At 42.8% G+C, this 27,443-nt stretch overlaps 2 protein-coding genes and 7 non-coding genes across 9 annotated transcripts in view; 5 read left to right on the forward strand and 4 right to left on the reverse strand.

Annotated features, from left to right (window-relative positions):
* LOC127582894 (ADP-ribosylation factor-like protein 5B) overlaps positions 1-27,443 on the reverse strand; it is a 211,450-nt gene that overhangs the window by 94,184 nt on the left and 89,823 nt on the right. The window lies entirely within an intron of this gene.
* On the forward strand, positions 1,086-1,157 carry trnac-gca (transfer RNA cysteine (anticodon GCA)). Its single transcript has one exon. It is a non-coding gene; the product is annotated as a tRNA-Cys (tRNA).
* On the forward strand, positions 3,515-3,586 carry trnac-gca (transfer RNA cysteine (anticodon GCA)). The gene has a single exon. It is a non-coding gene; the product is annotated as a tRNA-Cys (tRNA).
* trnac-gca (transfer RNA cysteine (anticodon GCA)) lies at positions 7,471-7,542 on the forward strand. Its single transcript has one exon. It is a non-coding gene; the product is annotated as a tRNA-Cys (tRNA).
* The window catches only part of LOC127582806 (dickkopf-related protein 3-like), a 74,966-nt gene continuing 57,997 nt past the window's right edge, over positions 10,475-27,443 (forward strand). Inside the window, exon 1 of the mRNA XM_052038372.1 lies at positions 10,475-10,514. Coding sequence (XP_051894332.1) covers positions 10,475-10,514 — 40 coding nt within the window. The remainder of the gene's footprint in view (positions 10,515-27,443) is intronic.
* On the reverse strand, positions 14,052-14,123 carry trnac-gca (transfer RNA cysteine (anticodon GCA)). The gene has a single exon. It is a non-coding gene; the product is annotated as a tRNA-Cys (tRNA).
* Positions 15,270-15,341, reverse strand: trnac-gca (transfer RNA cysteine (anticodon GCA)). The gene has a single exon. It is a non-coding gene; the product is annotated as a tRNA-Cys (tRNA).
* Positions 17,060-17,131, forward strand: trnac-gca (transfer RNA cysteine (anticodon GCA)). Its single transcript has one exon. It is a non-coding gene; the product is annotated as a tRNA-Cys (tRNA).
* trnac-gca (transfer RNA cysteine (anticodon GCA)) lies at positions 20,046-20,117 on the reverse strand. Its single transcript has one exon. It is a non-coding gene; the product is annotated as a tRNA-Cys (tRNA).

Consider the following 27,443-nt stretch of genomic DNA (forward strand, 5'->3'; position numbering starts at 1 on the left):
CCTTACAACAATTTCCTGTTGTATTTTGTGTAAGAATTCTGCATTACGTTTGGTGTAACAGGTGACCTGGTGTAAAAGAGAAAAAATTAATTAACATGACTTGTTAATTAACAAGACTGGAACTGCACACAATATTCCAAACGTAGCCTGTCCAGTGTTTTATACAAATTGTGACATGACTTCCCAACTTTTATATTCAATGCCCCAACCAGTGAAGGCAAGCATTTGGTCACCCTTGATAATAATCTTCTGCGAACACTTTGAATTTTAGCTCGGTCACCGGATGCTGTGTGTCAGTGTATAGGCAATTCGTAATGCTGTAGTGTTGTTCTCCCTTTCAAAGTGTGCATAAAAGGCATTGAACTCGTTGGGGAGGGGAACCATCACTGCCGTTTATGCTGTTTAGGATTCACCTTATAGGATGTAACAGAGTGTATACCGTAACAGCTGTCATGCATTAAAACAAATCAAGGATTTCGGAAGGGGATGGTGGTAATCAGAGAACAGAAAAAGATGTCGGCTGTTGTTTCCTGCTGAAGCGGATAAAATATTATGTCAGTGAATTGACTTGACATTTCTTTTATATTGTAGCATGAAATATCAACACTTCCCACCAGAGGGAGAACAGCGGAACTTCCCTGAGACTTCACCTGTTGGAAAGCTCCCCCACTTAAACTCATTCCTCTGGTCTACTGATGGCACAAGATGGTTTGCAGCTTCATTTCGGGTAAGAGTAAAACCGTTCTCTCCCATCCCAATGGTATCTGGGAGCATAGCTTAGTGTAAGTGTTTGACTGTGGATCAAGGGGTCCCGATCTGAAACTTGGACGTCCATACACCGACCTTTCGATTATTAGAAAGAACGAAGATTAAACACACCTCCTCCTCTGCATGTCTGTAATAATCAGGATCAACATCAGCAACATTCTGGTAGCATTGTTGAAAGATCAGATTTTTTAAACAGCAATTCCCTGTAAATTCTTGGAAATATTCCAACTTTTATAAATGATCTCTCTAAATCCATCATAGTGTTCATTCCTCTGGTAGATTTTATTCCAAAGTACGAGCAAGTTGAAGTGTGTGCTGGGGGTATAGCTCAATGGTAGAGCATTTGACTGCAGATCAAGAGGTCCCCAGTTCAAATCTGGGTGCCCCCTTTCTGACCATCATGTTATTCCACAGGAGGAAAGTTCAATTTCCTCATCTTCCATAATTATGGAAATCCGAAAAAGGAATATTGCAGATATCAGCTAGATTCAGGCAGCTTCTGTGAATGGACAAACATAATTAATGAGGAGCAGCTGGAGGCCAGTTGGAGTATGGTTCTGTCGTAAACAATGTGGCTTTTATAATTGTGGCCTCAGCATAACATTACTACCCTCTCCCCATACTCCTTGACTCCATGCGGTTTCAATATTCCTCAGGCTCCACATTAGACATATTGAATTATTCCTCTGCAGCTGGCTGGGACAGAGAATTCTGAAGATTCATAATTACCTGAGAGAAGAAATTCTTCCTTATCTCCATCTGAAATGGAAAACCATATTTTGAAAATATGATCCCTTGTTCTGGATATCCCCACAAGGGGGAAACATCTCAATATCCTCCTTGTCGGTCACCTTCAGAACTTCTCTATGTTTCAATAAGATCATTTCTCATTCTTCTATACTCCCGTGAGCATGGGTCCAACTTGCTCCACCTTGTTTCGTACGTCACCTCTTCCATCCAACAGTCAAACCTTGTGAACCTTCTCTGCACAGGCTCCAATGTGAACACATCCTCTGTTACATATGGAGACGAAGAATGTGCACAGCACTCGAGATGCAGGCTCACCTGCGCCCTGTAAAGCTACATCAAAGCTTTCTAACTATTATACTCCATACCCTGTATAACGAAGGCCAACATTCCATTAGCCTTCCAGACATGCTGGTGTTCCTCAATATTCTTTCACCAGAAGCAGTCAGTAATAGTTATTTTTCAGTTGAGACACACGAGACTGCAATCGCTGCAATCTGGAACAACTTACAATCTGCTGGAGGAAGTTGGAGGGCCGAGCAGCATTTCTGCGGTAGCGGGAAGTGGGGTGGGAAGCAATTGTTGAAGTTCCAGGTGGAAACCCTGCATCTGATTTGGTCCATGACATTAATGGTATGCAGTAGCATAGTGGCAGAGCACTTGACTGCAGATCAAATGGTCCCCAGTTGAAATCTGGATACCCCCTTGCTGACCCTTATGTTACCTCGAGGATTAAAATTTACATGTCTAGCAACAATTTCACATTACATTTCTGGCAACAACTTTGCATTAAATTTCTTGCAACTACGTCCTGTTATCTTTTTGCGAGAATTTTACATTACATTTCTTACAACAATTTTGTGTTGTGTTTTGCAACAATTTCATGTTACTTCTCTTGCCACAATATTGTGTGAATTTTTTGCAACAATTTTGCATTAAAATTATTGCAACAATTTCATCTTATATTTTGTGTAATAGGTGACCTGGTGTAAAAGAGAAAACTTAATTAACAGGTTTTGTTAATTAACAGGACCAGAACTGCGCACAGTATTCCAAATGTGGCCTCCCCAATGTTTTATCCAATTTGCAACATGACTTCCCAGCTTTTATACTCATTGCCCCAAATGATGAAGGCAAAGCTGTGGTCCCCCTTGATAATAATCTTCTGAGAACACATTGAATTTTAGCTCGGTCACCGGACGCTGTGTGTCAGTGTACAGGCAATTCGTTCGGGTGTAGCGTTATTCTCCCTTTCAAAGTGTGCATAAAAGGCATTGAGCTCATCAGGGAGTGAACCATCACTGCCGTTTATGCTGTTAGGTTTCACCTTATAGGATGTAATGGAGTGTATAACGTAACAGCTGTCATGCATTCAGACAAATCAAGGATTTCGGAAGAGGATGGTGGTAATCAGAGAACAGAAAAAGATGTCAACTGTTGCTTCTTGCTGAAGAGGATAAAGTATTATGTCAGTGAATTGACTTGACATTTCTTTTATGTTGTAGCATGAAATATCAATACTTCCCACCAGAGGGAGGACAGCGGAATTTCCCTGAAACTTCACCTGTTAGAAAACTCCCCCACTTAAATTCATTCCTCTGGTCTACTGATGGCACAAGATGGTTTGCAGCTTCATTTCGGACAAGAGTAAACTTTTCTCTCCTGTCCCAATGGTAACCTGGGAGCATAGCTCAGTGTAAGTGTTTGACCTTGGATCAAAGAGGCCCGATCTGAAACGTGGACCTCCACACACCGACCTTTGGATTATTAGAAAGAATGAAGATTAATCACACCTCGTCCTCTGCAGGTCTCTAATGATCAGGATCAACATCAGCAACATTCTGGTAGCATTGTTGAAAGATCAGACTTTTTAAAAAGCAATTCTCTGTAAATTCTTGGAAATATTCCAACTTTTTTAAATGATCTGTCTAAATCCTTCATAGCGTTCATTCCTCTGGTAGAATTTATTCTGAAGTACGAGCAAGTTGAAGTGTGTGTTGGGGGTATAGCTCAGTGGTAGAGCATTTGACTGCAGATCAAGAGGTCCCCAGTTCAAATCTGGGTGCCCCCTTTCTGACCATCATGTTATTCCACACGAGGAAGATTCAATTTCCTCATCTTCCATCATTATGGAAATCCTAAAAAGGAAATATTGCAGATATCAGATAGATTCAGGCAGCTTCTGTCAACGGGCAAACCTAATTATTGAGGAGCAGGTGGAGCCAATTGGAGTACGGTTCTGTCGTAAACAATGTGGTTTTTATAATTGTGGCCTCAGCATAACATTCCTGCCCTCTCCCCATACTCCTTGACTCCATGTAGCTTAAATGTGCCTCAATCCCCACATTGGACATATTGAATGATGTATCTCTGCAGATCACTGGGATAGAGAAGTCCTAAGATTCACGATTGCCTGAGAGAAGAAACTCTTCCTTATCTCCATCTGAAATGGATAACCTTATTTTGAAACTATGATCCATTGTTCTGTATACCCCCACTAGGGAGAAACATCTCAATATCCTTCTTGTCGGTCACCTTCAAAACTTCTCTATGTTTCAATAAGATCATTTCTCATTCTTCTATACTCCCGAGAGCATTGGTCCAACCTGCTCCACCTTGTTTTGTACGTTACCCCTTCCATCCCAGCAGACAATCCTGTGAACCTTCTCTGCACAGGCTCCAATGTGAACATATACTCTGTTACGCATGGAGACGAGCGGTGTGCACAGCACTCGAGGTGCAGGCTCACCTGCGCCCTGTAAAGCTACATCAAATCTTTCTAACCTGTTATACTCCTACTCTGTCCAAGAAGGCCAACACTCAATTAGCCTTCCAGACATGCTGGTGTTCCTCAACATTCTTTCATCAGAAGCAGTCAGTAATAGTTATTTTTCAGTTGAGACACACGAGACTGCAGACGCTGCAATCTGGAGCAACGTACAATCTGCTGGAGGAAGTTGGAGGGCCGAGCAGCATTTCTGCGGCAGCGGGAAGTGGGGTGGGAAGCAATTGTTGAAGTTCCAGGTGGAAACCCTGCATCTGATTGGGTCCATGATATTAATGGTATACAGTAGCTTAGTGGCAGAGCATTTGACTGCAGATCAAATGGTCCCCAGTTGAAATCTGGATACCCCCTTGCTGACCCTTATGTTACCTCAAGGATTAAAATTTACATTTCTTGCAACAATTTCAGATTACATTTCAGGCAACAATTTTGCGTTAGATTTCTTGCAACTACATCGTGTTATTTTTTGCTAGAATTTTGCATTACATTTCTTGCAACAATTTTGTGTTCTGGTTTGCAACAATTTCATGTTACATGTCTTGCCACAATATTGTGTTAATTTTTTGCAACAATTTTGCATTAAAATTATTGGAACAATTTCATGTTATATTTTGTGTAACAGGTGATCTGGTGTAAAAGAGAAAAATTAATTAACCGGGTTCGTTAATTAACAGGACCAGAACTGCACACAACATTCCAAATGTGGCCTACCCAATCTTTTATACAATTTACAACATGACTTCCCAGCTTTTATACTCATTGCCCCAACTGATGAAGGCAAACATGTGGTTATCCTCCTTTTCCGCTCTTTCCACCTGTCTCGTCGCTTTGAAGGAGCTTGGGAAAGTGTGGCATTAATTAAGAGATTCACGATGATGTTCAGACAGAAATTAAGGAAGTGAGAGAGAGAAAGAGGTAAACTACAGAAATGAACAGAGGACCGGAATGAAATAAAACAGAATTTGCCGAATTCAGTAAAATCTCAAAATATTTTTGATGAACTTAGGCAAATACATTGAATTTTAGCTCTGAGAGAAATTTATTTTGTAATCTGAAACTGAGTACGTTCTTGTATTGTCTGCAATATAAGACAATATCTGCCTATCTGCTGGAGCGTGGAGTGGAAGCAGAGGCGACCTGGAATAAAAGTATTTTGGATCCCCTGCTTTTTGGGGGTCGGTGGTGATTGGATTTCTTCACTCGATCCTGCTGATGAATTTCTTAAGCAGCTTCCAAAGCTGTTGACTTGACTTTCTGGAGTTTATGTCCTGATTAATAATAATAATACTAACCCGTCCATGTGACGTTGTAACGTTGATGTTAGTTATACTGGGCCAATCTATTTTCTTTCTGCCTATCTTCTGACAATGTGAGAGAACACGTCCCAGATTCAGTTCAGCAGAGTGCGGAGGTAACGTAACATCATTCTGTTCGCTGTAGCTCAAGTTCCTGTTCCAAACACTAAGCAGCACAACTGATATAGAACGCTGCTGGTCGCTGAGTTTAATAGTTCATTTTTTCAGATTATATTTTGTGTAACAATTTAGAGTTACATTTCGGGCAACAATTTTGTGTTTCAAATTCACGTTAGAATTTTTACAACAATTTCATGTTACTTTCTTTGGAAAAGTTTCGCGTTACTTTTATGCAACAATCTCAAATTACATCTCTTGCAACAATTTTGTGTTAGTTTTTTGCAACGATTTCATATTACATTTTTTGCGATTATATTGGTTTGCATTTTTTGAAACAATGTCACTACATTCCTTGCAATAGTTTTAAATTACTTTTTTGCAACAATTTCACGTTACACTTCTTGCAACAATTTCATGTTTTTTTGCAACAGCTTCATGTCACATTTCTTGCACAAATTTTGTATTAGTTTTTTGCAACAATTTTGCATTTCATTCCTTGCAACAATTTCTTGTTGTATTTTGTGTAAGAATTTTCATTACATTTTGTGTAACAGAGGTGACCTGGTGTATAAGAGAAAAATTAATTAACATGATTTGTCAATGAACAGGACTGGAACTGCACACAATATTCCAAATGTAGCCTGTCCAATGTTTTATACAAATTGTGACATGACATCCCAACTTTTATATTCAATGCCCCAACCAGTGAAGGCAACCATGTGGTACTCATTCTTCACCACCCGTTTCACCTTTCTTGCCACTTCCAAGGAGCTTTGGACCGTGTCACGTTAATTAAGAGAGTCATGATGATGTTCGGGGAGAATTTAGGGAAGTAATAGATCTAAAGAGGCAAACTACAGACAATGACCAGAGGGCCAGACTGAAATAAAATGCAGGCTTCCCAATTCAGTAATAATCTTCTGTGAACACATTGAATTGTAGTTCGGTCACTGGATGCTGTGTGTTGGTGTACAGGCAATTCGTACTGGTGTAGCGTTATTCTCCCTTTCAAAGTGTGCATAAAAGGCATTGAGCTCGTCGGGGAGTGAACCATCACTGCCATTTATGCTGTTTGGTTTCGCCTTATAGGATGTAACGGAGTGTATAGCGTAACAGCTGTCATGCATTAAAACAAATCAAGGATTTCGGAAGAGGATGGTGGTAATCAGAGAACAGAAAAAGATGTCGGCTGTTGCTTCCTGCTGAAGAGGATAAAATATTATGTCAGTGAATTGACTTGACATTTCTTTTATGTTGTAGCATGAAATATCAATACTTCCCACCAGAGGGAGGTAAGCGGTACTTCCCTGAGACTTCACCTGTTAGAAAGCTCCCCCACTTAAACTCATTCCTCTGGTCTACTGGTGGCACAAGATGGTTTGCAGCTTCATTTCGGACAAGAGTAAAACTTTTCTCTCCTGTCCAAATGGTATCTGGGAGCATAGCTCAGTGTAAATGTTTGATTGTGGATCAAGGGATCCCGATCTGAAATTTGGACGTCCACACTCCGACCTTTCGATTTGTTAGAAAGAATGAAGATTAAACACACCTCGTCCTCTGCATGTCTGTAGTAATCTGGATCAACATCAGCAACATTCTGGTAGCATTGTTGAAAGATCAGATTTTTTTAAAAGCAATTCCCAGTAAATTCTTGGAAATATTCCAACTTTTATAAATGATCTCTCTAAATCCTTCATAGTGTTCATTCCTCTGGTAGATTTTATTCCAAATTATGAGCCAGTTGAACTGTGTGTTGGGGGTATAGCTCAGTGGCAGAGCATTTGACTGCAGATCAAGAGGTCCCCAGTTCAAATCTGGGTGCCCCCTTTCTGACCATCATGTTATTCCACACGAGGAAAATTCAATTTCCTCATCTTCCATAATTATGGAAATCCTACAAAGGAAATATTGCAGATATCAGATAGATTCAGGCAGCTTCTGTCAACGGGCAAACATAATTATTGAGGAGCAGCTGGAGGCCAGTTGGAGTATGGTTCTGTCGTAAACAATGTGGCTTTTATAATTGTGGCCTCAGCATAACATTCCTGCCCTCTCCCCATACTCCTTGACTCCATGAAGTTTAAATGTTCCTCGGGCTCCACATTGGACATATTGAATTATTCATCTCTGCAGCTCGCTGGGACAGAGAATTCAAAAGATTCACAACTGCCTGAGAGAAGCAATTTCTTTTCTCAATTGGAAATGAGGAACCATAATTTGAAACTATGATCCCGTGTTCTGTATAGCTCCACTAGGAGGAAGCAAATCTCTATCCCCCTTGGAACAATTTGAACAATTTCACGTTTCATTTCTTGCAGCAACTTTGCATTACCTTTTTTGCAACAATTTCATGTTCCATTACTTGCAATAGTTCGTGTGTTGCATTTTTTGCAAATATTTCACTTTTTTTACAACAATTTCACATTACATTTCTTGCAACAATTTCACTTCACTTTTTTTGTTACAATTTCATGTTATAATTCGGGCAACAATTTTGTGTTACTTTTTTGCAACAATTTCATGTTACATTTCAGGCAACAATTTTGCATTACTATTTTTGCAACAATTTTGTGTTACATTTCTTGCAACAGTTTAGTGTTACTTTTTTTTACAATTTCACATTACGTTTTGGGCAACAATTTCACGTTACATTTTTTGGAACAATTTTACATTGTTCTGTCTCAACTTAAAAATAAATTTCTCCTTGATCTAAATTTCTATGTGTTTCTGGAAGTCATTTACTCCTTCAGAAGTATATTTTAATTATTACAGCAGCACACAAACTGTCCCAGCAGGGAAGGATATTTTAATGGAAGAGAAAAGGGAGGGGTGGCAAATCCCAATGGCCAGTGCTGATACAAACAGATTGATAGATTTCTTTCTCAAATCTGTTTTATTGATGCAATCATGAAGAAGGCACGCCTGTGGCTCTACTTCATTAGGAGTTTGAGGAGATTTGGTATGTCACCAAAGACTCAGAAATATCTATAGATTTACGGTGGAGAGCATTCTAACTGGTTGCATCACCACCTGGTATGGAGGCTCCAATGTGCAGGATCAAAAGAGGCTGCAGAGGGTTGTAGACTCAGCCAGCTCCATCACAGCCACAACCCTCCCCACAAACAACAAATTTCACGATGAAAGTCAGTGCTAATAAACCCAATTCTGATTCTGATTCTGACACCAGGTTGCCTCTGATTCCACACCACTCTCCAGTCATTGGACCGCTACTGGTGGAAGCTGAACCACCAGAATGTTTCAAGGATGAGTCAAAATGATTGGAATGTATTCCGTCTTCTTTTAAAAATAAAGTTTTCCCTGATTTAAAGTTCAAGGTGTTCCTGGGAGTCGATTACTCATTCACACATGTATTGAAATTATTACTGAATTGGGCAAACTGTTTTATTTCAGACAGGCTCTCTGTTAATTACAACACACACATACTTCTCTCTATCACTTCCCTATCACTTCTTAATGGACTCTCTTAAAGAACATGACCAAGACTCTCTAAATGGGTGTTCTCTCTCTCTCTCTCTCTTTCTCTGTCTGTCCGTCTCTCTCTCACTTTCTCTCTCTATCTCTCTCTCTCACTGTCTCTCACTCTAACTCTCTCTCACTCTATCTCTCTCACTCTCCATCTCTCTCTCTCTTTCTCTCACTCTTTCTCTCATTCTCTCTCTCCCTCTCTCACTCTCTCTCTCTCTCTCTCTCTCTCTCTCTCTCTCTCTCTCTCTCTCTCTGTCTCGGCATCTGATGTCCTTTGCTTCCTGCAGACAGCAAACTACATTTCTGACACAAAAGCAGCCATGATCTGACAGAGTGGTGCACCAGGCTCCAGGGTGCAACAACCTCTCTTCATCCTGCGTCTTATGGTTTTACAGTCTTTTTTTCTGACCTTTGGTGAACTTTCTCTAAGACAATGTCCTCATTTACAGTTTCCTACAATGCCTGATCCATAACTGTTACTTAAGGTTACATTCGTCTGTGTTCCTATTGGTGGTTCTGTCACATTTAATATCAGCTCATCCTCCACTCTGAGGGACTGCGTCGGTAGGAGAGGTACAGTGCACAGTGGCTGCACTGTGTACCACCGCAAAATGCACTGCTGGTACTCATCCAGGCTACTCCAACCCCCAAAACCGCCATCTCTACCACCAAGAATGAGAATCTGTGTTGCATTGGGGAAGGGAATGTTAGAACATAGCATATTATAGCCCACAATGTTGTGCGGACATTTTATTCTGCTCTAAGATCTCTCTAACCCTTCCCTCCCACATAGCCCCCCATTTCTCTATCATTCATGTGGCTATGAGTCTTTTAAATGTCCCTAATGTGTCTGACCCCACAATCCCTGCAGACAGTGCGTTCCACACACCCACCACTCTCTGTGTAAAAAACTTACCCCTGACATCCCCCTTATACCTTCCTCCAATCACCTTAAAATTATACCCCCTCGTGTTAGCCATTGTTGCCCTGGGAAAAAGTCTCTGACTGTCCACTCGATCTATGCCTCTTATCATCTTGTACACCTCTATCAAGTCACCTCTCATCCTCCTTCTCTCCAAAGAGGAAAGCCCGAGCTCACTCAACCTATCCTCATAAGACATGCTCTCCAATCCAGGCAGCATCCTGGTAAATCTCCTCTGCACCCTCTCTAAAGCTTCCACATCCTTCCTATAATGAGGCGACCAGAACTGAACACAATACTCCAAGTGTGGTCTGACCAGAGTTCTTTACGTTCCTCAGGTTGCTGATCTACATGGTGGACATTGGCAGCGTGGATTACCGCAGAATGCCAGGTAACCCCAGGTTAAGCAAAACTGCAGAAACGCCGTTGCCCGGCGTTTGGTACAGACCAGAAGATCCACCGCACTTTCCACATCTTGTATGTTCCTCAGCTTCTCCATATGAAACTTTGGGATAAGTATTGTACTACTGCTGAAAATATTCCTGATCATATTATTGTCAGACTTGCAGCTCATTCCCATCTGAATTAGGTTAGATTGATGTCATATACACCAGAGTGCAATGAAATTCCTTGTGTGCAATGAAGGACATAAATGCCATATGCTGGGGTATTTTTTCCTGATAATCATGATCCCGATGGAAAAAAAACATCAAGCTGAAATATGAACCATCTCTCCAGACGCTGTCTGACCTGTTGAGCATTTCCAACATCTATTATCATCCATTTTTGGATTTCAAAGGCAGAGGTATTGAATTTTAATCCTTTGAGATAACATTACGGTTAGCAAGGGGGATCCAGATTTGAACTGGGAACCATTTGATCTGCAGCCATATGCTCTACCACTGAGCCATACCCCCAACAGTTGCTACTATTTCAAAATAAAGTTCAGAAACTGTTCAGAAACTTCAATTTCAAAATAAACTTCAAAATTAAACATTCTGTAGGATAGAACAGGATAAGCAATTATAAATGTTGGCTTGTAAAAGTTGGAGAGTTTTCAATAAATTACCAACAATTGCTTTAAGAACTTTCAGAACTTCTCAATCGTGCCATCAATACCACCATCTGAATTTAAGCCATTGATATCATCAACAGGAATGATGCAGGGTTTTCACTCGAAACTTTGACAATTCCTTCCCACCCCATCCCACACCCCCTGCAGATGCTGCTTGACCCAATGAATTTCTCCAGCAGGTTGTTTGTTGGTCCAGATTGCAGCGTCTGCAGTCTCTGGTGTGTCTCAACTGAAAAATAACTATTAGTTACTGACTCTGATGAAAGAACGTTGAGGGATACCAGTATGTCTGGAAGGTGAATGGAATGTTGGCTTTTATTGCACAAAGTATGGAGTATAAAAGTTTTGTTGTAGCTTTACAAGGCACCGGTGAGCCTGCACCTGGAGTGCTGTGCACGTTCTTGGTCTCCATGTGTAACAGAGGATGTGTTCACATTGGAGCCAGTGCAGAGAAGGTTCACAAGGTTGACTGCTAGAATGGAAGAGGTGACATATGAAGAAAGGTGGAGCACATTGGACCCATGCTCACAGGAGTATAGAAGAATGAGAAATGATCTTATTGAAACACAGAAAAGTTCTAAGGGTGACTGTCAAGGAAGATTAAAAAAATATTGGAATATTGTGTGAAGTTCTGTCCCTCTTAATTAACAAACCAAATGCAAAATTGTTACACAAAATTGTTGCAAAGAAAGTAATGGGAATTTGTTACATGAAATATAACATGAAGATTTTAACAAATTAAACAGAAATTTCACATGAAATTGTTGCAAGAAATGTAACAAGAAATTGTTGGTGAAAAAAGTGACACAAGATTGTTTCAGGAACTGTAACCCAAAATTCTTGCAAAAATAACAAAAATTCTTGCAAGAAATGAAAGCAAAATTGTTGCAAAAAAGTAACACAAAATGGTTACAAAAAATGTAACATAAAATTTGTTCAAAAAACGTAACACAAAATTGTTGCAAGAAAAGTAACACTAAATTGTTGCAAAAATATAACATGAAATTATTGCAAAAAAGTAATTCAAGTTGTTGCAAGAAATGTAACAAGAAATTGTTGGGAAAAAAGTAGCACAAAATTGTAGCCTGAGGTGTAATGTGAAATTGTTGCTAATAAAAGTAACTAATAATTGTTGTAAGAAATGTAGTGCGAAATTGTTGCGAGAAGTGTAATGCAAAATTGTTGCAAAAATGTTATGTGAACTTGTTGCAAAAACGTAAAGCAAAATTGTTGTAAAAATGCAAAATTGTTGCAAAAAAGTAATGCAAAATTGTTGCAAAAAATGTAAGAGAAATTTTTGCAAAAAACAAGTAATGTGAAATTGCTGCTGAAGAAGTAACACCAAATTGTTCCACGAAACGTAATGCGAAATTGCTGCAAGAAATGTAATGCAAAGATACTGCAAGAAATTGTTGCAAGAAATGGAAAGTGAAATTGTTGGAAAAAAGTAATGTGAATTTGTTTCAAGAACTGTAACAGGAAATTCTTGCAAAACAGTAACAAGAAATTGTAGCATGAAAGCGAAATTGTTGCAAAAAATGCAATGAGAAATTGTTTCAAGAATTGTAACAGGAAATTCTTGCAAAAAAGTAACAAGAAATTGTTGCATGTAAGTGAAATTGTGAAAAATGTAATGCAAAATTGTTGCAAGAAAAGTAATGTAAAATTGTTGCAAGGAAAGTAACATAATTGTTGCAAAAATGTAATATGAAATTGTGGCAAAAAAGTAAAGTGAAATTGTTTCAAGACAACATAAAATTGTTGCAATAAACTAACACAAAATTGTTGCAGAAAAAGTAACATGAGATTGTTACTAATAATGTAACATGAAACTTTTGCAAAAAAGTAACGCAAAATTGTTGCAAAAAAAGTAACGCAAATTTTTGATTCACCTGCACCTCCCTTAATATCATCTACTGCATTCGGTGCTCCAAGTGTGGCCCCCTCTACATTGGTGAGACCAAATGCAGACTAGATAACAGCTTCACAGAACACCTGCACTCTGTCTGTAACCACCATCTGCATCTCCCCATTGCCAGTCACTTCAACTCCCCCCTCCCACACTATCACTGATATGTCAGTCCTCAGCCTCCTCCGCTGCCAGGAGAATTCCAAGTGCAAACTGGAGGAACAGCACCTCATTTTCCACCTTTGAACCTTGCAGCCTAACGGCATGAACATTAAATTCTCCATGTTAAGTAATCCCCACACCCCTTCCCCACACCCCACCAATCATGCTTCTTTTTTTCCCTTTCCTAGTCTATCTCTCTTTTCACTACCCACTTTTCTTTCTCTCCTTACCTTTGACCCATCCCCTGGTGGATCTGCTCTCCCCTCCTCCCCCGCACCTGCCTATCGCTATCTTTTACCTGCATCTACCTATCGCCACCTCGTGCCCCCCTGTCTCCCCTCTTTTGTCCACCTATCACTGCTCTGCTTTTCCCTCCTACATATTGGGCTTCCCCTTTTCCTATCTTCAGTCCCAAAGAAGGATCTTGACCTGAAATGTTGACCGCCTGCTTTTCTCCACGGATGCTGCCTGGCCTGCTGAGTTCCTCCAGCATCATCGTGTTTTTCATCTAGATTCCAGCATCTGCAGTCCTTTGTTTCTCAACGCAAATGTTTTGCCTGGTATGTAACATGAAATTGTAGTAAAAAAAGATAAAGAAATGAAAACGATTCTTGATAATCCTGATGAAAAAATCATCAACCTGAAGTATTAGCTGTCTTTTCAGAGGCTATCTGATCTATTGAGCATATCCAACATCTATTACCATTTATTTTTGGATTTCTATGATTACCAAATGTGGAGGTGTTGAATTTTAATCCTTTGAGATAACATAAGGGTCAACGAGGGGGCACCCAGATTTGAACTGGGGACCATTTGATCTGCAGTCAAATGCTCTACCACTGAGCTATACCCCCAATGCATGCTACAACTATCTTGTACTTTAAAATAATATGTTCTGTAGGATGAAATGCTCTGAGCAATTATAAATGGATGCTTGTAAAAGTTGGAGCATTTTCAAGAATTTACCAAGAATTACTTTAAAAGCTTTCTGATCTTCTCAATGATGGCCCAATACCACCAGCTGAATTTATACCTTTAATATCATTGACTGGAATGAGGCAGGGTTTTGACCCAAAACATCGACAATTCCTTCCTCCCCTCAGATGCAGCTCAACCTGCTGAGTTCCTCCAGCAGATTGTTTGTTGCTCCAGATTGCAGCATCTGCAGTGTCTAGTGTCTCAACTGAAAAATAACTATTACTGACTGCTTCTGATGAAAGATTGTTGAGGAACACCAGCATGTCTGGAAGGCTAATGGAACATTGGCCTTTATAGCACAGGGTACAGAGTATAACATTTAGAAAGCTTTGATGTAGCTTTACAGGGTGCTGGTGAGCCTGCACCTCAAGTGCTGTGCACATTCTTGGTCTCCATATGTAACAGATGATGTGTTCACATTGGAGCCAGTGCAGAGAAGGTTCACAAGGTTGACTGCTGGGATGGAAGAGGTGACATATGAAACAAGGTGGAACAGGTTGGACCCATGCTCATGGGAGTATAGAAGAATGAGAAATGATCTTATTGAAACGCAGAAAAGTTCTGAAGGTGACCAACAAGGAGGATATTGAGATATTTCCCCCTAGTGGGGGGTATCCAGAACAAGGGATCATAGTTTCAAAATATGGTTGTCCATTTCAGATGGCGATAAGGAAGAACTTCTTCTCTCAGGTAATTGTGAATCTTAGGAATTCTCTGTCCCAGTGAGCTGCAGAGATGCATCATTCAATATATCCAATGTGTGGACTGTGGGACATTTGAACTGCACAGAATCGAGGGATATGATGAGGGGGCAGGAATGTAATGCTGAGGCCACAGTTATAAAAGCCACATTCTTTACGACAGAACCACACTCCAACTGGCCTCCACCTGCTCTCTTCACTACTTATGTTTCTCTCTTGAGAGATGATGCTGACTATATCGAATATCTGCAATATTTCCCCTTTAGATTTTATTCCCACTTAGTCGAATTTTCCTCCTTTGCGATAACATAAGGGTCAGCAAGGGGGCACCCAGATTTGAACTGGGGACCACTTGATCTGCAGTCAAATGCTCTACCACTGAGCTATACCCCCAATGCACACTTCAACTTGCTTGTACTTCAGAATAAAATCTTCCAGAGGAATGAAGACTATGATGGATTTAGGAAGATCATGTATGAAAGTTGGAGTATTTCCAAGAAGTTTCTTGATTCCAAGATTTCAAGAAGGAATTGCTTAAAAAAATCTGATCTTTCAACAATGCTGCCAGAATGTTGATGCTGAATATTACAGACGTGCTGAGGGGAGACACAAGAGACGGCAGATGCTGGAACCTGGAGCAACACACAATCTGCTGGAGGAACTCAGCGGGCTGAGCAGCCTCTGTGGGCGGAAAGGAATCGCTGACATTTCTGATCGCGACCCTTGAGGTGTGTTTAACCTTCATTATTTCTTATAATATAAAGGTCAGTGTGTTCTGGTTCAGGTTTCAGATGGGAGCCTCTTTATCCACAGTCTAATGCGTACACTAAGCTATACTCCAAGATATCATTATTTACTTCATGTAACGTTAACCATTCATTTCTTTTTTTGTGGAATATATCCTTCCATTGCTTTAACCTTCACTTATTGAACTGCCACAGGCTCATCGACAGAAGTGCAGTGTAATATTTACACACATATTGGTGGAATGGTATGCTATTTTGTCCACGATGAAACCAAAATGGATGCCCAAGTGGAGAGCCAAGTAGTTTCTTCCAGCACAACTAACGTCAACATTACAGTGTCACACAGAGCCATCGTTGATATAAACACCAACAAGTGAAGGCGATGGGGTCAGAAGCTGGCTGAGAAATTGATCAGCAGGATTGATGTGAAGAAATCTGGTCACCACCCCCCAAACATGCTGGAAAATTTGCAAACACTTTCACACCGGGTCACCTCCGCCTCCTGTTGGTGGGAGTTGAACCCCAGGATGGAGTCATAGAGTCAAAGATCAATACAGCATGGATACAGGCCCTTCAGCCCAACAAGTCCATGCCAACCACATTGTCTACCTAGCTAGTCCCAATTTCCTGTGTTTGCCCCCATATCCCTCCAGGCCCCTCCCCTCCATGTACCTATTCCAAGTGTTTCCTAACTGATACTATTGAACCTGCCTCAACCACTTCCGCTAGAAGCTCATTCCATATACTCACCACCGTTTGCATGAAAACGTTGCCCCTCAGGTCCATTTTAAATCTTTCCCCTCTCACCCTAAACCTATGCCTCCTAGTTTTGGACTCCCCTACCCTGGGGAAAAGACTGTTATCATCCGCCTTATCTATGCCTCTCAAATTTTTAAACATTTCTATAAGGTCACGCCTCATTCTCCTACATTTCAAGGAGAACTTCTCCCTATAACTCAGGCCCTCTAGTCCTGGCAATATCCTCGTAAATCTTTCCTGCTCTCATTCCAGTTTAACCATGTCTTTCCTATAACAGAGTGACCAAAACTGACCAAAATAATTCAAAAGGAGATGAACCAAAATGATTGGAATGTATTCTGTCTCCGTTTAAACATAAATTTCACCCCAATCAACTTTCTTTTATCAAAATCATAGTTATTGACAGTGATTTTTCAATGGATGGTATTAATGGCTTGAATTCAGATGGTGCTATTGATGGTATTATTGAAAGACCAAAAAGTTTTTTTAAAGCAATTTCTGGTAGATAATACTCCAATTTATACAAGGCATCTTTCACAATCACTCATGGGATTTTATACTACAAAGCATTTTATTCTGAAGTGCAATTGAGCTATAGTAGGTACTGGGGGTATAGCTCAGTGGTAGAGCATTTGACTGCAGATCAAATGGTCCCCAGTTCAAATCTGGGTGCCCCCTTGCTGACCCTTATGTTATCTCAAAGGATGAAAATTCAACACCTCCACCTTTGGTAATCACAGAAATACAAAAATGAATGGTAATAGACGTTGCGTGTGCTCAGCAGGTCAGGCAGCACCTGAAAGGCAATTAATATTTCAGTTGGTGTTTTTTCATCAGAATCGTAACTATTAAGAAAAATACCCCAGCATATGGGGTTTATAGTCTAGTCAGAAATAATTTCAGCAATGGTACGAAACTTATCCCAAAGTTTTGTATAGAGGAAGCGAGGAATTTGCAAGATGTGAAAAGTGCAGTTGATCTTCTGGTCTGTCCCAATCCCTAGGCAGTGGTATTTCTGCTGTTTTGCTTAACCTGAAGTTAAAGTAATTGGCACTGTTGATGTCTACTATATAGGTAACCAACCTGAGAAATTTGAATAACATTCCTGTCCCCAAACTATACATAAACTATATATAAATGTATAATTTATGTATGATTTATATTCTGTGTGTTGTCTGTACCTACATGCTTGTGATGCTGCTGCAAGCAAATTTTTCATTGTACCTGTACCTCACTGCACTTGTGCATAGAACACAGAACATAGAACACTACAGCACAGTACAGGCTCTTCGGCCCACAATGTTGTGCCAACATTTTATCCTCCTCTAAGATCTATCTAACCCTTACCTCCCACATAGCCTGCTATTTTTCTATCATTCATGAGTCTATCTAAGAGTCTCTTAAATTTCCCTAATGTATCTGCCCCCACAACCTCTGCTGGCAGTGTGTTCCATGCACCCACCACTTTCTGTGTAAAAAACTTACCCCTGACATCCCCTCCAATCACCTTAAAATTATGTCCCCTCGTGTTAGCCATTGTCGCCCTGGGAAAAAGTCTCTGACTGTCCACTCAATCTATGCCTCTTATCATCTTGTACACCTCTATCAAGTCACCTTCTTTCCAAAGAGAAAAGCCCTAGCTCGCTCAACCTATCCTCATAGGACATGATCCCCAATCCAGGCAACGTCCTGGTAAATCTCCTCTGCATCCTCTCTAAAGCTTCCACCCTTTCTATAATGAGGCGACCAGAACTGAACACAATACTCAAAGTGTGGTCTGACCAGAGTTCTGTAGAACTGCAACATCACCTCGCGGCTCTTGAACTCAATACTTCAACTAATGAAGGCCAACACTCCATATGCCTCCTTAACAACCCTATCAACCTGTGTGGCAACCTTGAGGGATCTTTGGATGTGGACCCCAAGATCCCTCTGTTCCTCCACACTGCTAAGAGTCCTGCCATTAACCCTGTATTCTGCCTTCGAATTCGATCTCCCGAAGTGTATCACTTATTGCACACAGCAATAAACTTACATTGACATGACTTGACTTGAACTAAACAGATTGTCCGTGATCTAAAGTTTAATATGTCCCTGGAAGTTGATTACTCATTCTCAAATCTATAAAAATCATTAATGAATTGGGAGACTCTGTTTTATTGATGCAATCATGAAGAAGGCATGCCAGCGGCTCTACCTCATTAGGAGTTTGAGGAGGTTCAGAATGTCATCAAAGACTCTTACAAATTTCTATTGATGTACAAAAAAAGGAATAACGAGGTCGTGTTCATGGGTTCATGGACTGTTCAGAACTCTGGTGGCGGAGGGGAAGAAGTTGTTCCTGAGTTATTGAGTTTGGGTCTTCAGGTTCCTGTACCTCCACCCCAATGGTAATAATGAGAAGAGGGCATGTCCTGGATGGGGAGGGTCCTTAGTGACGGATGCCGCCTTCTTGATGCACCGCCTCTTGAAGATGTCCTTGATGGTGGGGAGGGTTGTATCCATGATGGAGGTGGCTAAGTCTACAGCCTCCGTACCAGGTGGAGAGCATCCTGACCGGTTGCATCACAGCCTGGTATGGAGGCTCCAATACACAGGATCACAAGAGGCTGTAGACTTAGCCATCAGGGAGACCCATTGTTTATCTCTTTCTCTCTCTCACCTTTCTAATTTCTCTCTAAGCATCATCAGGACTCTTTTAATTAATGTGACAGAAATCGCTCTAGATGGGCATAGAAATCTGAAAGAAACTTCAAATGCTGGAGTGCTGACTTGTTGATTTCCTCCAGCATTTTGTGTGCTGCTTCAGATGCGGGACCTCTGAAATAAAATTCAGAATCAGATTTATTATCACTGACACATGACGTGAAATTTGTTGCTTTGCCAACATTTCAGGTTGAAATCCTGCATTACGACTGCTCGACCACTGTTGTAACCTGAGGACGACCTGTAATTCCAGATTTCCAACTTCTGCTTTTGGTGGGATCTTCACTGGTCCTGATGCAGGGTTTCCACCTGAAACAGCAACAGTTCCTTTCCTCCCACAGATGTTTCTCGACCTGCTAAGTTCCTCCAGCAGATTATTTGTTCCTCCAGTAGACACAACCTTAATCAGGAGACTGTAGCAACACTATGACCACTTTGCACTAAAATGGACTTTTGTTCTAATTGTGTTCTTTCTCGTAAAATTGTGTATAATTTATGTTTTTCTTGTGAATGCTGCTTATATGATGCTCTGTGCCTGTGATGCTGCTGCAAGTAAGTTTTTCATTGCACCTGTGCACACATGGACTTGTGCATGTGACAATAAACTCGACTTTGACTTTGAGATTGTTCGTTGCTGCAGATTCCAGCATCTGCAGTCTCTTGTGTCTCCAATAACTGTGGTCAATTTAAATGAGCACAAAGCTGGTGTGGAAGGAGAGTAACGACTGCAACCCAGAGGGCTTTAAGTGTGTCCTTTACCCATCACACAAAAGATGACAATGGTTGGAAGGAACCTACAGAGGGTCATTCCCATTGTTCAGAACACAACCTGGCCTGCAATGCAGGAAGAAAGAGATAATCAGGTGTTGAATGTGTAATGTAAATAAGGGGGCACCTGGATTTGAACCAGGGACCTCTTGATCTGCAGTCAAATGCTCTACCGCTGAGCTATACCCCCATCTCACTCCTTATCCATTCAGCCATCATTTCATGCAGCAGGGAGTGACCAATGACTTCCACACAGCTCTGATTTATCTAGGACCCACTTCCCAGCTGGATGGGATCTTCACACACATACCAGAGCAAACCTCGGCCTCATTCCCAGCATCTCCAATGTCAGCTTGGGGAAGAGAGCCAATCACAGACCTGAAATACAAACCATGTTTCTTCCTTGCCCTGACCTGATTTCTGTGAACAGATCCTCCCCAGGTTACGAACACCTGCCAGTACGTACGAACAAGGACTCGGGAGACCAGGGGGATGGATTGGCCCATTGCAGGCACCTTCTGCCATGGAGGGACTTGGATGCATTTTCGACTTGCAAACTGTTTGGGTCACAAACAGTTCTCAGGAACAGAGCCTGGGGAACAACCTATAAGTCCAGATTTCTGTCATCTGGGAGGAAGGTCTGGAGCTCTGCGGCTGGAATTCAAACCCACTGGCGGTGGGGAGGACGGAATCAGTGCACAGATGGGGGTGGGAGCTTTCCACAGCAGGTCTGAAATCTCCCACATCTCTGGCTGAACGGCCTCGCTTGATGCTCGGACTGTTCCACTGTGTTCATCAGCTGAGACTCACCGTGAGCTCCGTGACCATTGAAACAAGAGTGGAAAATGATGGAAAAGCTCATGCAGCACCTGATAAGATAAGATTTCTTTATTAGTCACATGTACATCAAACACAGTGAAATGCATATTTTTTGCGTAGAGTGTTCTGGGGGCAGCCCCCAAGTGTCGCCATGCTTCTGGTGCCAACATAGCACGCCCACAACTTCCTAACCCGTACGTCTTTGGAACGTGGGAGGAAACCGGAGCACCCGGAGGAAACCCACGCAGACACGGGGAGAACGTACAAACTCCTTACAGTCAGCGGCCAGAATTGAACCTGGGTCACTGGCGCTGTAATAGCGTTACACTGACCGTTACACTACCGTGCCTGTGCAAAGAGAAACGACCAAAGACCCAGTGACCCTTTGTCGGAACAGAAGCCAGCTCTTTCTCTTTCCACAGATGCTGCCTGACCTGCTGAGGTTTCGCCAGCATTTTCTGGTTTGGTTTCAGATTTTGAGCATCTGAGGGTTTTTTGTTTTCCATTCACTATTGAGTCTTGTGCCATACTGATTTGCAAAAGTATTGCCGGTCCCTCATCATTGCTGGGCCTACAACTGGCACATCATTCCCAGCAGCTCTGCGGGAGCACCTTCAGCAGAAGGACTCACTGTTCGATGAAGGCAGCTCACCACCACCTTCTCAAGGGGTGATTAGGGATGGACAACAAACACTGACCTTGGCAGTGACCCATGTCACCGAACTTCTCCAGATGTTACTGTTGAAAGTATCCTAACTGGCTGCATCATGGTCTGGGACGGCAATTCAAATGCACAGGAATGTAAGAAGCTGCAGAGAGTAGTGGACTCTGCCCAATACTTCATGGGAACATCCCTCCCCACCATGGGTAGTGTCTACAGGAGGCGTTGCCTCAAGAAGGCAACATCCATCATCAAAGATCCCCACAATCTGGGCTATGCCATCTTCTCGCAGCTCCCATCAGGCAGGAGGTACAGAAGCCTGAAGCCCCACACCACCAGGTTCAAGAACAGCTACCTCCCTTCAAACATTCGGTTCTTGAACCAACCGGCACAGCCCTAATCACTACAGTTTAGCAACACTATGGCCACTTTGATCACTTCGCACAAAAATAGACTTCTTTTTTTGTTCTTTCTTGTAAAAATTGTGTATAATTTATGTTTAATTTATGTTTTTCTTGTGAATGCTGCTTAAATGATGCTCTGTGCCTGTGATGCTGCTGCAAGGAAGTACTTGTGCATGTGACGATAATCTCGACTTCGACTTCACCCCATATCCTGAAAAGTTAATGTACAAAAGAAGTCACTAGTCGCCTCAAACCGCCCGACTGTCACAGACTGGAGGGTGTAATCCAGTTCAATTCATTATGGAGGGAATGCCACATTGCCAGAGGAGTCGCCTTCTGGTTGAGATGAATGTTTGCAATGCAATTTATCCATAGAACATATAGAACATAGAACAGTACAGCACAGAACAGGCCCTTCGGCCCACAACGTTGTGCCGACATAGCTATTCCCTCCTACCTACAGAATGCCCATGTCCCTCCATTTTCCTCTCTTTCATGTGCCCCTCTTAAAAGCCCCCAATGAATTTGCCTCCACCACCCTATCAGGCAACGCATTCCAGGCATCCACCACTCTCTCAGTAAAAAACGTACCCCTCACGTCTCATCTGAATCTACTCCCTCTCACCTTAAATGCATGCCCTCTGGTATTGGAGCGCTCAATAATGGGAAAAAGATATTGCTTGTCAACCCTATCTATGCCCTTCATAATTTTATACACTTCCAACAGATCACCCCTCAGCCTCCACCGCTCCAGAGAAAAGAACACAAATTTGTCCAGCCTCTCCTGATAGCACATGCCTTCCAATAATAACAATGAAGAGTTATTTCCATTGATAAGGAGGATTGCAGACCTAGAACACTGGCAGACTCGATAACTGATTCCACATCCCACTACCATACTGACATGTCTGTCCATGGTCACCTTCTGTATGCAGAGCATCACTGCCTCCTCTGTGGCCTCCTTTGGGGGATAGGTGATTTCTAATGAGAAGCTTTTACACAGGGTTTAGACCCTCAATGTTGAGTGACAGAAGGACTTTTTTTATGTTTCAAAAATAAACTTTATTCATAATAAAAAAATATACAAAGGAAGAAACAGTGCAAAACTTTTACATTCATGGTCATTTCATTCAGTAATGTTAACATTTATTTAAACCATTACCACCCTGGGTGATGCACCCTTTCATTATTTGAGGGGCTTCCCCACCCAACTCAGCCCCTCTGTGTGCGGTAGTGGAAGGAGTCCAGACTGTGGTCCTTCCCCACAGAGCCTTTGCATTGGCTGCCCTGAGCTTCAGTGCATCCCTCAGCACGTACTCCTGCAGCCTGAAGTGTGCCAGTCAGCAGCGTTCCCTCACAGACATCTTGCTGTGCTGGGAGACCAAGTTTCGGGCAGACCAAAGGGCGTCCTTCACCGAGGTGATGACCTTCCAACAGCATCTGCTGTCTGTCTCGGTGCAAGTCCCCAGAAACAGCCCATAGATCGGAGAGTCCTCTGTCATGCAGCTGCTGGGGATGAACCGGAACATGGACCCTTGCATCCGTCTCCGCACCCTCTGAGCAAATCCACAGTGGGCAAAGAGGTGGGTGACCGTCTCCTCCCCACTGCAGCCATTCTGAGGGCAGCGTGCATTGGGGATGATGTGTCATCTGTACAGGAAGGATCCTACTTGAGGGTCCCTCTCACTGCCAGCCAAACGAGGTCTTGGTGCTTGTTGGTGAGTTCTGGCGACGAGGCGTTCTGTCAGATGGTTTGGACAGTTTACTCAGGGAACCATCCCACAGTATCCATGGAGTCCCTGTCCTGCAGTGTCTGCAGGACATTCCGTGCTGACCACTGCCTGAATGGCTTATGGTCAAAGGTGTTTACTTGGAAGAACTCCTCCACAAAGGACAGGTAGTGTGGCAACGTCCAGCTGAATGGGACGTTGCGCGGCAACGGGGCCAGACCTACCCTCCGCAACACCGGGGACAGGTAAAACCTCAGCACGTAGTGACACTTGGTGCCCAGGTACACTGGGTCCACGCACAGCCTGATGCAGCCACACATGGTGGTGGTCATCATGACGAGGGCAACGTTGGGTACACTTTTGCCCCCATTCTCTGGGGACTTGTGCATCGTGACCCATTGGCCTCGCTCCATCATGGACCCCCAGATAAACTGGAAGTTGTCCCAGGTGATTATCGAGGTAGAGGAGCGAGGAACAGGCCACACTTGCGCCAAGTACAGCTGCCCTGAGAGCACATCTCACCAAGTTCTTCCCAGTTATTGGCAGAGAACCCCGGTTCCACAAACCCAATTTTTGTTTGACCTTCCCAATCCACTCCAGCCAATTCCTGTAACACATTGGCCCCTCCGAACCAGATCCCCAGCAACTTCAGGTAGTCCGACCTGACAGTGAAGGGGATGTTGGATCATTCGGGCCAATTACTGAAGAGCACGGCCTCGCTCTTCCTGCGGTTGACTCTGGCCCCCGATGCCAACTCAAGCTGGTCACAGATGCTGATCGATCTGTGAACTGACCTTGGGTCCGAGCAGAAGACGGCGACATCGTCCATGTACAGGGAGGTTTTTGACCTGTGTGCCTCCACTGCCTGACAATGTCGTCCCTCTTACGCTCTCGTCCTTCCTGATGGATTCAACTAAGGGTTCAGTGCAGCACATAAACAAGACAGGGGAGAGTGGACAACCCTGCCTGACCCCAGACTTGATGGGGAAACTCTCTGTCTCCCACCTGTTGATTTGGACTGTACTATGGATATCTGTGTAGAGCAGTTGGATCCAATTTCTGATTCCTTCCCCAAAACCCATTTTGGAGAGCACGTCCAACATGTACGTGTGTGATATCCTGTTGAAGGCCTTCTCTTGGTCCAAGCTGACCAGGCAGCGATCCACCCCTCTGTCCTGCACATAGGTGATGGTATCCCTGAGCAGTGCAAGGCTGTCAAAGATTTTCCTGCCAGGTACAGCACAGGTTTGGTCCGGTGGATCACCTGTCTCAGAGCAGGCACTGGTCTTGGACAGGATCTGATAATACACATTCAACAGTGAAATGGGTCTCCAATTCCTGATGTCCTCTCTCTCCGCCTTCTGCTTGTTGACGAGGGTAATGATGCCCTTCCTCATGGAGTCTGACATGCTGCCAGCCAGAAGCATAGTGTCATACACTTCCAGCAGGTCTGGGCCCATCCAGTCCCACTGCATTCCTTAATGTGCTTAATGATCCAATGCCCCACCCTTGATCTCCCTGGGTTCCAACTTTTTCTGAAGCCCTTCGAGGTCTGTGTGGCTGGGGGTGCTGCAGTCCCTGGCTTCACCACCAGAGGCCAGCCTTGCATCACTTCCTGGGCCCTCTGAGTCTCTCTCTCACCTGACAAGATCTGTTTATGGAGGATGTCTCCCTACTTTTCCAACTCCTGCCTCCAGCTCAGCTTTGAAATGTTCCAAGGTGCTTGTCAATGTGAAAAAAACAACAGGTATGTTGTAGAATTTCTAGTTGGCCCAGATGGTTTATGCCAGTTTTCAAGCTTCACACAAGATGCCCAACTGCATTTAAACCAATTACTGCAGTCTTTTTTTTTACCATTTAGTTAACAATTTGACATTTTAATGCCTCTATGTTTTTGTCCTCAACTCTCCATGTGTGCTGAGTTCCACATTCTCCTTCAGACTTTGGGTAAATTTCTTCTGAATTTCCTTTGGGATTTGTTGATGACTGTCTTATATTAATGACTCCTGTTAGATTTCTCCCATAGATGGGAACATCTTTTTTTATTTTCACCTTTTGAAAGCCCAATGATACTGTCTCAGAACTCGATAAGAGAAACGGTGGGGGGGTTGACAGGCTTGTGAAAGAATGTGAGTTACAGGGAAGTGAATGGGGATTGATGGGATTGCTCTGAGAACTGAGATAGATTCGATGGGATGAATGGCCTCCTATGTCATAATATAGTGAAGGGATATCTGGATACAAACCTGTGACCATTTCATCTGCGGTTAAATGCTCTGTCAGTGAGGCACACCCTACTCAAAAAGGGTTCCATTTTGAATGTAACAGTTATACAATGCAGGAGATAAGGTGGTTAAGAAGGCTTATGGAATGCTTGCTTTCAATAATCGAGGTATTGAGTACAGGAGTCAAGAAGTTATGATACAGCTCTATGGAACCCTGGTAAAGCCGCAGTTAGAGTATTGCGTGCAGTTCTGGTCACCTCACTATGGGAAGGATGTCAAGGCTTTAGAGAGGGTGCAGAGGAGGTTTACAAGGATGCTGCCTGGATTAGAGGGCATGTGCTATCTGGAGAGGCTGGACAAACTTGGGCTCTTTTCTCTGGAGCAGCAGAGGCTGAGGGGTGATCTGTTGGAAGTGTATAAAATTATGAGGGGCATAGATAGGGTGGACAAGCAATATCTTTTTCCCATTATTGAGTGCTCCAATACCAGAGGGCGTGCATTTAAGGTGAGAGGGGGTAGGTTCAGAACAGACTTGAGGGGTACGTTTTTTACTGAGAGAGTGGTGGATGCCTGGAATGCGTTGCCTGATAGGGTGGTGGAGGCAAATTCATTGGGGGCCTTTAAGAAGGGCTTGGATGGGCACATGAATGAGAGGAAAATGGAGGGATATGAGCATTCTGTAGGTAGGAGGGATTAGCTATGTCGGCACAACGTTGTGGGCCGAAGGGCCTGTTCTGTGCTGTACTTTCTATGTTCTATGTTTCATGTTCTATAACAGGAATTTGCCTAAATACGGGTCCTCCCCAGGTTACAAAAGGTTTGTATCCTGAACAGTTTGCAAGTCAGAAATGTGGTTGCCCGGCAACATATTTAAATAAAAACATAGACCAAACAAGGACAACATGTAGCAAGGTGGGCAACCAGAGCCATTCAGATTTCTCTGCAAGATGCAATGATATCACCGTGGACTGAGTTCCCACCCTGCAGAAGCTGCTTGCAGCCCCGCAGCAGCCGGTAAATCCATCCCCATCCATCCCGCCCGTCTCCCAAACACTCACTTGTATGTATTGGTATTGGTTTATTATTGTCACTTGTACCGAGGTACAGTGAAAAACTTGTCTTGCATACCAATTGTACAGGTCGATTCATTACACTGTGCTGTTACATTGAATTAGTACAGAGTGCATTGAGACAGTACAGATGAAAACAATAACAGTACAGAGTAAAGTGTCACAGCTACAGAGAAAGTGCAGTGCAATAAGGTGCAAGGTCACAACAAGGTAGATCATGAGGTCAGAGTCCATCTCGTCGTATAAGGGAACTGCTCAATAGTCTTATCACTGTGGATTAGAAGCTGTCCTTGAGCCTGGTGGTATGTGCTCTCAGGCTCCTGTATGAACTCTCGACCTCAGAGGGCTGTAGACTTTCAGTTATTGAATTAATTCAAAGCGGATGGATTTCTGGATATAAAGGAAAGACAGGGCTATGGGGAAAGTGCGGCAACGTGAAGCTGAAGTGGAATATCGGCTGTGATCTTGATGAAGGGGGGGAGAAGGCTCAAAGGGTTGGATGGCTCCTGCTTCTAGTTGAATTGACCCATTGTGAAGGGGATATTTGGTTCATCAGCTCCATACCAGCTCCCAACAAGTCAATCCATCGGTCCCATTTCCCCCTACT

Source organism: Pristis pectinata, chromosome 25 (genome assembly GCF_009764475.1).
Source record: "Pristis pectinata isolate sPriPec2 chromosome 25, sPriPec2.1.pri, whole genome shotgun sequence".
Classification (NCBI taxonomy): Eukaryota; Metazoa; Chordata; class Chondrichthyes; order Rhinopristiformes; family Pristidae; genus Pristis; species Pristis pectinata.